General features: G+C 35.1%; 1 protein-coding gene and 1 long non-coding RNA gene across 5 annotated transcripts in view; one reads left to right on the top strand and one right to left on the bottom strand.

Moving 5' to 3' along the window:
• Gbs-76A (Glycogen binding subunit 76A) overlaps positions 1-14,911 on the top strand; it is a 98,428-nt gene that overhangs the window by 23,001 nt on the left and 60,516 nt on the right. The window contains exon 1 of one of the 4 annotated variants that reach the window (XM_076524072.1): positions 13,043-13,939. The exons of the other annotated variants lie outside the window; for them this stretch is intronic. Within the exon in view, the coding sequence (XP_076380187.1) occupies positions 13,859-13,939 (81 nt within the window). The 5' untranslated portion in view covers positions 13,043-13,858. Of the gene's footprint in view, positions 1-13,042; positions 13,940-14,911 lie in introns of those variants that run through there. 4 annotated transcript variants of the gene reach the window in all.
• Positions 5,415-6,353, bottom strand: LOC117225131 (uncharacterized). Its single transcript, XR_013034019.1, has 2 exons — positions 6,174-6,353; positions 5,415-5,747 (listed from the first exon to the last, which is right to left on the bottom strand). It is a non-coding gene; the product is annotated as an uncharacterized LOC117225131 (long non-coding RNA).

Genomic DNA, 14,911 nt, shown 5'->3' with positions numbered 1-14,911 from the left:
ACAATCAAAGTTTTGTTTCTATACAATCTTGCAAAATACCGCTATAAATGTACGCAAATGAAATAAAATTGCATTTCGCCAGTCTAAACAATTTTATTTGAAAAAAAACGAATTTTTATGGAAATACAGTGGGACAAAATGTGATAGCATATTTAACTATAAATCATGTACAGCGATAAATTAAGGTATGATATTTAATGCTTAATATTTTGTAGCTCCCCCTTTACTGTTATTAACAGTCATCATCATCTTTGGCAAAGATTTATGAAGTTTTTTCATAGATTTTTGCTCTAATTGCTTCCGCTCATATTGAATACATTTTTTTCATTCGGCAATGTTTTGAAATTGTCTATCATTTGCATATACAGCTCGGTTAAAATTTCCGCAACAATTTTCGCCGATATGATTTTACTGGTCAATCCAAAACGAGAGTTTTTCTCGATAAAAGTACTCTTTTATTACGTTCGCAGTGTGAGCTGCGGAACTATCCTGCTGAAAAATACAGGGTGTCCATGAAAGTATGTACAAGCGTGCGCTCGGTGATTTCACCAAAAAAAGCATGAAAAAAATATAGAATAACCTTTTTTTATTTGACACTTAGTTTCCAAGAACATCGAGTATGAAAATTTATTTTCTACATAGGCCTTTACATAGTCCCGCGACGAATTGTATCTTAGCAAATTTTCAATCTCGATGTTCTCGAAAACTAAGTGTTAAACAGAAACAAGTTATTCTACATTTTTTCATCTATCATAAGTTATATAGCTGTTTTACAATATTTATATATATATATATATATATATATATATATATTTATACAGCTGTATATATTTGTATATTATTATATATTATTTTTTATTATTATACACATTATGTATTATTTATATTATATGTATTTTTATATTATTTATATATTTTTTTATATAGCTTTTATATAGCTTTATTTACCGCAGTGATTTATATGTTTTAATGCCTTTAAAGTTTGACAAACAAATATATATATATATATATATATATATATATATATATATATATATCAGTATTTTTTCTCTTACTCGTAGATCAAAAGAAAGTGATTAAAAATAGTTTTGTTAACATCGTTGAGGAGGACTTTATCGATTTGTTCGCCAGAACGACGATGAAAACTGATGGCGATGAAATTATAACGTCGATGATAGAATGTCAGTGAAGACATGCATACATCGGTAAAACAGTGTCGAGTAAATCACTGTGTAACGGACCCGAAATTTTCTTGATCAACTGAAAATATTCAATTAGGAAATTAAAATGGAAATGCTACCAATTTTTGTTAATCTGAAATACGTTTCTTCGTACTTTACAAATCCGCCCATGTTACAAGCGTATACGAATCTACAATCCAACGACGATATGAACGGCTCAGAAGAACGGTCACAATCAATGTAAGTCCATTAACTTCAAAATCTAGATAAACAAGCATTTCGCAAATGAGCTGTAAAAAAATAACAATGCCGGTACTAATGCAAAGCACAATTTTGATTCTAAGATGACATACAAATATACTTAATCAGAAGAGAACCAACAAAAGAAGATTGCGAATGTTTGTTTTTTAAGGAAAAACAGTTCCCTCTGAACAATTTTGTTTAATTGTTCCGTGGTCAATATAGGTGCTGCCACCTATTGTTTATTTATAAAGAAGTCGACTATATTGATTTACCGACCAAAAGATTCTGTGATAAAGATGTGTTCGCACTTCGTAATTAACACTAGATTTACGGAGCACACAAAAAACAGCTGTTTTATATTCGTTTATAAAAGTAACAATAAGACATTTATTCTGATTTCGAACAAGTGTTATTGCAACATTTGCCGTAAGTAACGTATAAATTGGACAAATAACTCATAAATGTATCTTTACGACATGAATAATCGTAAATTAAAAAATTAGTAACCCGTCATTTTGACAAACTCCGTAAATCCAGTGTTAATTTTCCAAGAAAACTGGACTTATACACTGATCGACCGATCACGCTTCCGGGCCGTAAATATTTATGAAGAAACGAAATTTGTGGCGAAAACTTCGAACGCTGGAGCGGCTGTAACCAGAAGTCATTGACCGTTGCAGTGAAGCAAGACGCGGCGGTATGCAGTATGCAAGGTTTGTGTTTACGTGCAGACGTTGCGTGTGCGTGCGGCGTGCAAGTATTTAGAACCTGCAACCCTGAATGCCGCACGGAAAACATACCGCGCCCTTGTAATTGATGTTACTTATGAGAATTACCGGCCACCATAAATAACGAAAAATTAACTCGTCGGCGATTCGCTGCGAGGAAAACTTAAGTGAAACGCACCGAGCGTTTGGCTTAATTGGCGCAACTGGATGCGTACGATTAATTACCGATACCGCACGGTGCTTCGGCTGACGGTAATTGAGAACACGGGTGTGATTCATGATTGTGAAGCTATAAATTATTAAGAACCAGTATGTTGAGTTCGGTTGTCACGATTGTTCGTGCGCTTATATGGCGGTTAGGCTCTCTTCGGTGTTTCCTTTCGTGAAATGTGTATATACCTATGGTTGCGTGATAAAACTTGCGTTTAGGGAAGACAGCAACGATGATCCCGATCTTGACACATGCGGTCGGGTACGTTATGCTGAGGAACTTTTAAACGGTTTTAATCCACGCTGTTTTTTTATTATTAAGAAGTTATTAAGTAATATTAGTAAATATATATTATAATCTGCTTATACGTACGTATATGTGACCTCGACCTCTGCCTAAACGTGTACGATGTATATGTTTTAGTTGTTGCCCGACGTTCACTGAGAAGGTAGTAACAACAAAAGGTACGGAATTTTTTAGAAATGTAGAAGACCAAATTTGATGATAACGATGAAATTTCGTAAAAACGAGAAGTTTCTTTTTTAGAAGTATTAAATTGCTTGAGAGTTTGACGTACACTTTTCTACATTTTCGATTGTACCTCGTGTCATCGACCAATACGTTCTTATTTGATACAGTACAGTGGCCCACAAAAGTGTTCGTACACCTTTTAAAACGGAATAACTATTTTAAAACTGAACTAAATGACTCGAATATTTTTAAGTGATAGAGGGACTAGTCAACTAGACTAAAAAGCTTTCTTCTAATTTTGCTACTACATACTTGGAATGAAAAGAAGGAATTAAAAACCCTCGTATTTTAACTTTTTTGTCCGAGTTAAAACACGATTTCAACAATGATTTCGACTGTGAATCGCGTGCGTTGCACGTGGCAGTGAACGTGTTGGGAATAAATTGAATCGTACAGTTCTGCAATAAATACGTAAGTTCTGCAGTAAATAAATCATAGAAATCAACGGTAAAACGTTTACGATAAGTATGGGTTTCATCAGTTCCTTTCTTCCCAAGTTCACAAGAATCTTAGTGTATGTAATCAACGTATTATATACTCTATCGTATTTGTTTTTCCATCGGATCGTGCACCGAAGGACTAATTAAGCGTGGCCTCCGAGAAAGCGCACTGGTAATTTAAAGCTTACCACCTAATTACTATCATTCTTCTCGACTAGTAGGCACGTATTCCAATTTGTCAGTGAGTGCCAAGGAACCCAGCACTACGAGAATGTTCGTGAAAGAATAGAGTTGTATCACACGAAATCATGCGGTTAAGAAGTGTCAGGTTAGACTGTTCCCTTCTACCAAGAAATGAGTTGTTTCGAATTCAGTATGGATCATTGTAATTATTAGACCGCGAATGATGTGCAGTTTTAACATGTATAATTGCGTATACAGTAATTTTTCCCCAATTCGCGCTCAGATTGCGCACAAAAATGGACAATTTGAGAAGAAGAGATAAATATAACCTTGCATCTCGTTTTTATAATTGTTGACAATCGGATTTTTGACAATAACGAGTTGTTTCGCCTGTCACTAGTATCGAACCAAACAAGCAATAAATAATTTTTAATTGACTGTATTTCATTTTTTATTCTACTAATCGTTACCTGAAACCATAGAAATTTTCTTACCTTTATTTATCTCTCCAACCAATTGCATTTTTTTTTGTTAAGTCCTTTAACCGTTGTCTAGCAAACTAGTCCCTTTAACACCGTAAAGAAAGTTACATCGCATGGCCCAATTATGAAGAGATCATTCCGTTCTAAAAGGCGTTCTAATGCTTTCTTGGCTCACTGTATATAGTAAATTCTCCTCAATTTTCCTTCAGATTATAAACAAAAATGGACGATTTGGGAAGAGGAGATACGATTGTTCGAGCCTCGCGGCTCATTTTTAACCTTGCCGATTGTCAACAATTATAAAAACGAGGTGCAAGGCTCAAATAATCGTATCTCCTCTTCTCAAATTGTCCATTTTTGTGCGCAATCTGAGCGCGAATTAGGGAGAAATTTCGATATAGAATAATATTTAATCCTTTGTCTGACTCGATTTTCACTATTGCATTAATAACTACTTACTTTGCTGATCTACGTTATATCCATGAATAATGTCACAATTATAGGACAATTTTAATATTTCTTAACTATCTTAAACAGTTTGGGAAGTTCGATTGAATTCTATAACGTGATAGCAAATTCTGAAATAGAAGAGGGCAAACACTTTCGACCATCAAAGGGTCGGTGCAATAAACGAAAATGCGATATAAACACTTAACAGAGAAAGTCCTAATTTCTACTTGACATCAGTCTCTAAAGATGAATAAATTCTCCGAAAATTAATATTTGCTGATAGCGTTACGCTCCAAACAAAATTAAAAATTTGATTTTTCTTTATATTGGCCGCACAATGATTCCGAGCCATGTATATACGGTGACTAGCGAAAACACACGATTAGCAAAAATACTGGAGCTATCGGCAAGGCTTGTAACAATGTAAGAAGAGTCTCTGACGGAACCCGTTGCAAGTCAGATTTTTCCGTCGATGATTGGTATGCAGTAGGAAATATGAGATAGTGTACACTATGTATAGTCTTACAGAATTCTTCTTTATTTACCGTCTCGCAAGTCTTAGGATGCTCTTACTAAGCACATACACAACGTAAGCTTCACGACTGAAACAGGAAGTACATCATAATTCAATCATCAGTTATTAACCCCTTGCATTGTAATATCGCGCCAGAGTCGTTCTGATGATTTCAAATGTTGAACAAGCAAGGCATATGTACGTTTCGATGATAAGTCATCTTTAATTTTATACTCGTTTCTGTCGCCGATAATTGCAACGTATTAACGCTGTACTTGACGCTGCAAGCAAGATGAACACAAATTAACAAAATATTAATATAAATAAATAACATAATATTAACAAAAATATCTGTACTTCCGCGGCATGGTAAAATGATTTCGAGCGACAAAAATTGCAAAGTACAAGACGCGCGAGTTGCAGATTTGAGAAAAACAAATAATACAGTTAATTCTTGACAAATCTAGTTTATTTTCTTCTTGTGTACAATTAGGTGAACGGTGTACTGTGTCTCGCTGCAATGTTAGCCACCCTGTATGGTTGCGTACGAGCGAGTAGACGCGTTACGAGACGTTTATTTTCGCGGGAGATATCAGGCCTCTTCGAACCAGCTGTGGCTGAAATACGATGCGTTACGCACGATAATGCGTCTTAAGAGAGCAAAGAGATTTTTCTCCCTTTGCGCTGCGAGACCACACCCTTTGTGATCTGCATACCGGGTGTCCCCGTAAGGGAGACGATACATATGGACGACTCGGGAGCCAATCAGTGTAACTTCATTAACCTTAAAATTGAGATAACTACTATAATAAACAGAAAAAAACGAAATTATATTATATATATATATATATATATATATATATTTTATATATTATTATTATATATATAATAATATTATATATATTATTATATATATATATTTATGTTGCTAGGATAACATGGTTGGGGTTCGTGACTGAAGTTACTATTGGTATTGAACAATTTACAGTAATTTCTCCCAAATTTGCGCTCGGGTTGCGCGCAAAAATGGACAATTTGGGGAGAGGAGATACGATTATTCGAGTCTTGCAGCTCGTTTTTATAGTTGTTGATAATCGGTAACTATAATCGGGTGGTTGCAATTTAAAATAGAAGAGAGATCAACAGAATTGAAAAATGTCAGTGTTTTATTTTTAATTAGTTAATGTGATTATAGAAAGAATTCACTCACTATTCAGTTTCTATTTCTCCCCATTAATGCAGACAATTTTAATTTTGCATAAAAGTCCGCAGTCTAATTATTATACTACTCGTCTATTCCGGTTGTAACAAGTACAGAATAATTAATACAATTTTCAGTCCGCTATTGAATACTCAATTTATTAACGTGATTACGCGCAGAGTTCAGATTAGAAAAGGCTGATTCGCAACGTATACATACATAGAATGACGTATTTTTTACGAATGTAATTGATCGCTTGCGCTTAGATAACCTGTTTTATCGGGGTAAGACGAACTATATTCATAATAATTTCCTTGTCGTTGGTATATGTCTGTGTTACATTTTGCACACGATGCGGCAATTATGAGTTTATGTTTTGCAAAATATTCGTATTACTGATTTATAATTTCAACGATGCAAGCAAACTTAATCGTCTTGGTACTCTTAACATGAAATCAAATTAAGGAATATGAAATTTAATTATTACGACATCACATGTTTTATCGATTTATGGAAATTTTTACTAATAGTTCCATATTTCTTATAGAACGCGACAACATTTCTGTTTGCTGTTCGAATGAGATTAGAAAGTTCTTACCGTTTTTATTTGAGCACATGAACTGCTCGAAAATAATAACAAGAATTTCTGATTAGTTTTCAATGTCGTTGTTCGTGACACGATGCGATAAATATAGAACCTAATACAGATTAAGTTATCGTTTTGTAATTTCAGTACCGCACAAATGATATTTTTATGATATCAATGAAGCTCTAAATAACTACGTTTGGACCTAATGAAGTAATACTAATAATAAATCTATTTATTGTCTGTATTTGTGGAAATATCGTTGTATTTTACGCTGATGTCATTATTGTAGACTGTAGATTGATGTAAGTTACGCAAATAAATAATTGAAATTTTGGTAAGATAATGATTAATTTCAGTTAATTAAGAAGACTGAATTCATTGCTTCTCTGTAAGATTATTGATAGTTGTAGAATGAAATGACCTTGTGAATGTTCTTTGCTCAAAAACTTTCCCCACTTCTTTTAAAGATAAAAAAATTAAATGATTCGTTTATATGAGCGATGTATACCTCATATTCATTAATCAGATTAATTCGAAATGAAATCATTAGACTTCTGCGTTAGGTGTATGAAGTTGTGGGTAACGCGTAGTTTAATGTGGTGATTTTACAATGATTTTACTTACTATTTCGCATGTATTTCGATTGTGACACGATCGTCCGTGACCATTACTTGTTTTGTCGATGTTTTAATAGTCACAAAGTACGGATGTTTTAAAAATGAAATGTTCGCAACAGGTCAAAGCGATTTAATAAAAATATCGAATAACATGAACAACCGGATAACAGCGTAATACAAAACGTGTGTTATTCAATAATTACGCATTATGATACGCCGGTCATCGGTGACCGTGAGATAAGCATACTATCGATAAGAATGTAAGCTCGTTTAATCATATTACGAAATATGTTCTCGTTACATGTTTATGATAATGATAATTAAATATTCGGTGTGTAAACAATACATATAACGTCCAGAATTTGTTCGTGAATTTATTCGTGACGTCTTATTGCTGATACTACTCAAACAGTGCATTTATTAAACATAGACCGTGCATTATGTTGCATAAATATATATTATAAACAGAAAGAAACCAAGGCATTGAATGTTTACCTTAAGGAAGGCACGAGGCTTAGTAGAATACTTTTTCGAATTCTCTGATTTATATGATTTTACAAAGCTCAATCACAAAATGGTTAATTATTTTTCAATAGAATCGTTCATCTCTACAATGATGTCATAAATGATGTTTCTCTTAACCAATCTAATTCTTATTAACTGCGTCAACAACTTAATTTGGAGTATGCATCATTCAGTCTTAGTTGTATGTTGGAATCGTAACAATAAATGGCAGCACCATTATCGAACAGTATAACGAGTAAACGTGAAAATGAATGAAACGTCTGGATGGACGCACGCGAACAGTTTATTTGGTTGTCTGCACCAGCCTGTGCAGCCTGTTCCGCGATTTCGCGGAACGAATTATTTTTATTATTTGCCTCGTTCTCCTTCTTGCTCGTTTGGCACCCACGACACGCGCGGCTTATGCCACGAACAGCATACAACACGCAACTGCATTTCGACGTCCCGTGACCGTGATATCGTTTCTCCAAATTTGGGAGACTCTTTTCATCAAGTATTTGTATCGCATTCACCATGATCCGGTTCTCGAGATTTTCGTAAGTTTTTAGTAGTTTTTGCGCAGAAAATGGTTTATTAGCTCGATGTTCTTCGAACTATTCACTCCCGGAGGAAATAATGCTTGAAATACAAATAGTTTCAGAGATTATTTCCTATAGTGTCATTTTTATATTATAATGCTATATATATTATTTATTATTATAGTGTTATATTGCTGTTATTATTGTTATAACTGTTATATAACTATTATATAATTTTTATATAACTATATGTATATTATAGTGATATAACTATTATTATAGTGTTATACATATTATATATTATAGTGCTATTTCCTAATAGTGTTACATCAGTTGATATGAGTATTTACTTTCACGTGCACGGAAAGACACCTTTTAAACAGAGATAACTTTTTAATAATTTTTTAGTAACTTTAAAATAACATAGTGTCAGGACATTATGAATATATAGCAACTACCAGTGTTGGTAAATCAGTTAAATTTGTTGAAAATAAATCGCAACACTGTCTTCAGCTTTGATTCAGAAAAATACTCGAAATGTAAGTGGATGAAAATTTGCAAAAAAATGACGATTCCATCCAAAGGAAAGGACTTGTATGAAAAGATTGTCAGCAGTATTATAAAGAAAGCAAGTAGGAAATATAAACATAAACGCGCGCGCGCGCGCGCGTAAATGATATTAATATTTTCTTGAATTTTCGATTGCAACAACTACGTATAACAAATAATGTACGTTAACGATAACAGTGCTAATGTAATATCAGAGCATGGTATAAAGTGTAAAATAAAGTATTAATACGAATAGTTTAACACAATTTGATCAGATTTAGAAATCAACTTTCATTGTGATGAAACCTATTTTAGGATCTTTAAATTACAAACTGATTGAAGAACTTAATTTCTCTATTATTAGTTCCATTAACTAAACTGCTTTGAATTTGTGGAAGTGTCTTAGGCATCGTGGTTTGGTCTCACATACAATTTTAGAAAACGGGAGAGCTAATATGTGCGTTGCAACGTTTGTCATTCTCGATTGCTGTGAAGTTCAAGATTTTAGAGGCTAATCGCGCTATTTCTTCGCACATTGCCCTACATGCTAGGTCACCATTCAGTGAGACTAGATTACATTCAAATAAAGGCAGTTTCCATTGACTGCACAGTGTTATCAACTAGGTTAGCGATAAGAACCGATCCAGATAGCGTAAACGACGAAGTAAACTACAACATTAGCGATTTGCATCTAACGTTAACTTGTACTGAAATCAGCGACACCAATAAAGCGAGACGTAATAGGACGAGTTTTATAGCCGGGAATGTTTGGTTTAATACAATATAGAACCTCTTTTAAAGCTCTTATTCATTGGTGGTTAATTAGTCATTAATGTTCATTGAGTTTGATTTTCTGGTCCATCCCCCTCGCTGTGCTTTGATTGAATCTATTCATTACGTTGGCCGACCTCATAAAATGCTCGTAATCATTGAGAAGAAAATAAAAAACAAAAGAACTGACGTTCCCAATAATTAGTAGTTAATTATACTGGGTGATCGCGAGGTGTACAATAATAACAATAAGAGTGCTGTCCAACAAATTGCTTTTCTTATGTACCGGCATCCTATCGGTGATTTTTGTATGTTCTATCTTGTTAATAATGCATCGAAGAACTGGTTTTTCTACTGCTTTCAGGTTTGGTGACATAAGAACTTGGATGCTTCATTTTCCGAAATGCACGCGTTTTACCGTTCGAAGTTCTAGAAATTGCTTATTGTACAGAATTATTCAAAGAAGAACGATCAGAGTTATCTTGCACTACTTTTCAGAATGGGCGCAGTCCTTTTCGTATTCGTCTGATTCGAATTTAAAACAAGGAAGCGGACAGGACAAGTTATTTGCTTCGAACAGAATTTATTTTGAACTCGATATTTATGTAAAATTCAAATCGGTTGCTGTACCAGTGTTGCAGTATCATGGAAAAGAAAAAATATGCACAACAAGAAATAGCACCGTAAATAAAATTACACACTGAAAATGGTAACAAAAATACGTTTCCTGTATCATTGACAAATGGAATGCATTGCTGCAAGTGGACGCGGAGAATTATTGACAATATTACAAATGAATACACATTGATACAAATAATACGTGCTGTTGACAAATGGAGCAAGAATAGTGAAATCGCGTACAGTGTCCAAATATTTTTATTTGTTGCCGAGCGTATGCGAACATTCCGTCGGCCGCATTTGCACCTCATTCAAGCCGAGTCGCTTTAGCTATATCTCTTTGTATCTTCGCCGCATACTACATACTGTTTAGTTTTATCGTATGTTGGTGTAGGTCGCGCTGCGGTTCAACTGTGTGCGGTGATTACGAACGTGTAGGCGTTTCGTACTGTCCCGATAAGATGGATGAAACGGCCCGATAAGATCGATAGAAAATCCTCGCCGTAATAGCAGGAATCGAGAGCGCGCATGATTTAATAATATTGCATCCTTCGTTTGATTTACGGCTGCCCGACGACGCATAAAGTGACCCTGCGGATTTTCCTTTTTGTGAACGGCTACGCGACGTGCCGGTACGAGACGCGTCGGCCTTGCCATTTTCTCGCAGGAGGTACACCGCAACGTTGTGTTATCAGTACGATTTTTTCACCAGCCGTTTCCCAGATTCGTTACGAATTGTTGAAAGATCTCTCTACCGTCACGGCAATTTCCAGAATCGAAGAAAGAAAACTGTTGCATAGTGCTCGATCCAGTGTTTTGCATTATACGAGTTGTTTCGAATCAATATGTATCTAAGATAATTATATGAATGAATTCTTTTTAGTCGAATATTTTATTCGTCGTAAATTAATGTAGCTATTTATTCGAATAAATTATTCGCATAATACTTCATTCGAATAAGTTATGCAAACAGAGATTGAAAAACTATTCGAACACTACATTCGGGATCAGTTTAATTTCATCCACTTGTAGAATTATAAAATTGCCTTTCCATGCATCTTTAAACAATCATTTAGTTATGCATAAATAAATAATTTTATACATATTTATATTTTTATATATATTTTTTATTTATTTATTTGATTATATATATTTATTATATTTATTATTATATATATTCAGATTTTTTGTACACTACATCGGGACACGTTAAACTTTACTTTAAAAAACCAGTTTTATTTGTTCGAGTTCGTGTTAGAAATGAAAATATTCATCAAAATTTCATAATGACGCACGGTGTTCGATGCTATAGAGAGAGGATATTCTGCGACAAAATTAATAACTCCCTAATAGAACCCTAAATATTATTTTAAAGAGAAACACAACCGTATTCTCAAGAACCTGTCGATTGTAAGAAGAGGTGTAGCATAATTTGAATTACAGGAGATCCTTCTTGCGGTCGTTGTAAAGCTGTGCACCCGAGGTGTACCGCAGGACAAGTTTCAAGTTGTTCTAAAGGAATTTGCGAGTTAATTGAGGCACGCTACCTATACAGCGATGGCGGATACTTCAAAAACTTGTTGCTCCAAATTCCGATGACATTATCGCTTCCTAATATATCAGTCTACTGTACAATCTACTACTGTACTGGTGTTGTGCATCAGTCGATTAAAAATTTTAATTCGATTAGATTATTGTTGAATACGATTAAAAGCGATTGAATGTCGACGATTGAATTAATCGATCGAGGAATGTGAATCGTAGAAACATCGAGCACTGAATTAAACGATTGAAGAGATTAATTGTCAATCGTCGATTAAATGAGACAATTTAATATTACCAAGGATATTTTCTTGTAATTCCGTTAAGATTTGTTTTCATCATGTTTATTGGTTTATTATATTTATTGAATTATATTTAGTTATGAGAATAACTTTACTACTTTTCATTATTTAACCTTTCAATTGGAACTTTTATTTAATTAAAGAAGATATAAAATATGTTCTCTCTTTATGAGATGTCTGCGTTAACTGACACGATTCAAGTCGGCAAAAACAATAACGCTTAGAAAAAACAAAACACAAAATCACATGCCTTCACGATCAAATCATATCAGGTTTTTGTATTCAACCTATTTTCTGAAATTCAGCAATATTTTTGTATTTAGGGAGAGGATACCTCAGTCGCTAATCGCGACTAACAATTACAAGAAATTTAATCGTTAACCGCGATTAACGATTAACAGTAGTAATTTAATCGCTAGCTGTCTCTAAGATTATCCAAAAAGGTTAATATTTCGAATTCTGAAGCATTGAGAAGTTGTCAATTGTATCATCCAAAACTATTGCCATAATGTGAAGGTTCAAAAATTGTATTTTGGCCACGAAGAACGGGTTTACAGGCTACCGCGAGGCGCGGCGCGGTACGGTATCAAGCCAGATTAATCTGCAGCTTGTCGCTATGATTAACGCGCCATAGTCTCGGCTTGTGAAAAACTTGTGAAAGATTTTTCGATCGCCGGGTCCCGCTATTCCCATTATAGAAAGACAAAAGCAATTTAGCATCGGGCAGGCGCGGCGCTATTAGCACGCTCGCTCGGCGTCGCGGCGCGACCGCCATGCCACGCCAGGACGATCTGTCGGTCCCAGGTCCCAGCAGAATGCAAGAACTTATCAGTCGTCTTACGAGCAGTTGCTATGCGTTATGGAAGGGGTCCCTGCAGTCACCTACTAGCTCGACCAGTCAGAAGTCAGTGTGCGGCAAGCCGGCCGGTAGCACCGGCTCCTTTTCTCTCTTTGGTTCGTTGCGCTTTCGCGTCCCGAAAAATCGCACCGTTCGGGTTCATTCGTATCGACGGCGAATCGATCGCTGCCACCAAAAAGATCTTCATCGTAACGTCGTCCGAAACCGAAACGGTCCGGAATCGCGGTCGTAAAACTCCTGCGCTCGCCGATCCTGCCGAGCAATCGCCGAGCCTCGTCGTCCGTCAAGTGTGACCCTCCGTGACGATTTCGGGCTCCGAAACTCTTGTCGGCACAACCAATTTGTAAAGTGAAAAATGTACGTCTCGCGAGGTTTCGGAACGTTGCGACACTCGGAGACAATGGAGTTATAGATCGGTAGGACCGAGTGGGTGGTGCAGAGACAGTGCGATCGATCCTAATGACAAGATCCTCGCGAAAGGAGCTGAAAGGTGACCGTCAGACATCTAGTCGCAGCATGGAATAGATGCATCGTTCCGAACGGAGTACGGATGAATTTGTTTAGTGTTAGAATTCTATCTGACGGATATTGAGTCGAACGACTTTTTCACGAGAGCATCGGGCGTTGTTAATCGATTGTCGCGACGCGCGTTTCGTTAATAAGTTGCCGGAAGGGAATTCGGAAGAGGGAGTCCGGCTACCCGAAAATGTGAGAACGAAGATGCGTGAAACACGTCGGACAGTGCACGAAGTATTCCCGTCGAAGGTAGTTTCATTCTGGTTACGTTCGATTTAAGAGAAGAAAATGATCATGACGCATACTGAGGAGGCTACGACCACTTACGAGCCGAAAACGCCGACGAATCAGATGAATGGACACACGCTGGTGATTAAATTACGATTTCTTTGATTTCCGTGCTTAAGTAGCATCGTTGATCTCGTGGGTTCCGTTGCTTTCGAAAGTAAGATTGCGCGGTCTTACGCGAATTTCTGTCTTAACAGATTCGCAAAAACAAGGACAAAGTTGATTTCACCGATTGTATTACAGGGTTCCTTTTGGATGCAGAGATATCATTGACACCTCGAACGGCGGAACTTTTCGTAATTTGTTTTCTCATTTTTCTAGACATATTTTTGAAGACCTTATGCCATGGACCTGAATGAAACATGTGAAATTTTAAATTAATTGTCAGAAACTAGATAGCCGAATAACAACGGCCTACCCAGTGCCAATAGAGAACTATATTCATTTATGAAAATTGAGATGAATTTAAGAGCATTTTCATTTGATGTAAATCTTACTCGAATTTTTAATAGAATTTCATTCTTTCGATTCTTTTTTCACCCCTGTTGCTTTTTATTTCTAAAAAAAAAATTAAAACTTCGCATAAAAATCCGCTGTCTCGTAACTAATGTTTGTTTATATCATTAATATGAATTGTTAATATCATTTTTAATGTTTAATGTGCTACTTTAGTAAGTTATAACTCAATTTATTTATATTATTAATATTATATATTAATATTAATGTATATAATATATTTTATTAAACTAAGTTATTATTAATAAATAAGCTATACCTAAAATTAAAGCTACTTAAAAGTAAGCCACTTAAAATTAAGTGGCTCGTTAAATATTATTTAATCAATATCTTTCTCTTCGTTTCATGAAAATTGTACACAACTCATAAGCTATTGTAGGATTTGATAAAATGTTGCTTCTTTTACAATGTATGTGGTACTCACAGGTTTCTCAAAATTTCGCAATTTCTTCAGTTTTCCGAACTGAATATCCCGTTCATGCTTGCAAATGTTTTTTTATTGTTCATAGCAGTACTTACTGAAATTATATAAAAATG

The sequence above is a fragment of the Megalopta genalis genome, chromosome 8 (genome assembly GCF_051020955.1).
Source record: "Megalopta genalis isolate 19385.01 chromosome 8, iyMegGena1_principal, whole genome shotgun sequence".
Classification (NCBI taxonomy): domain Eukaryota; kingdom Metazoa; phylum Arthropoda; class Insecta; order Hymenoptera; family Halictidae; genus Megalopta; species Megalopta genalis.
This window is presented reverse-complemented; position numbering and strand designations above follow the sequence as displayed.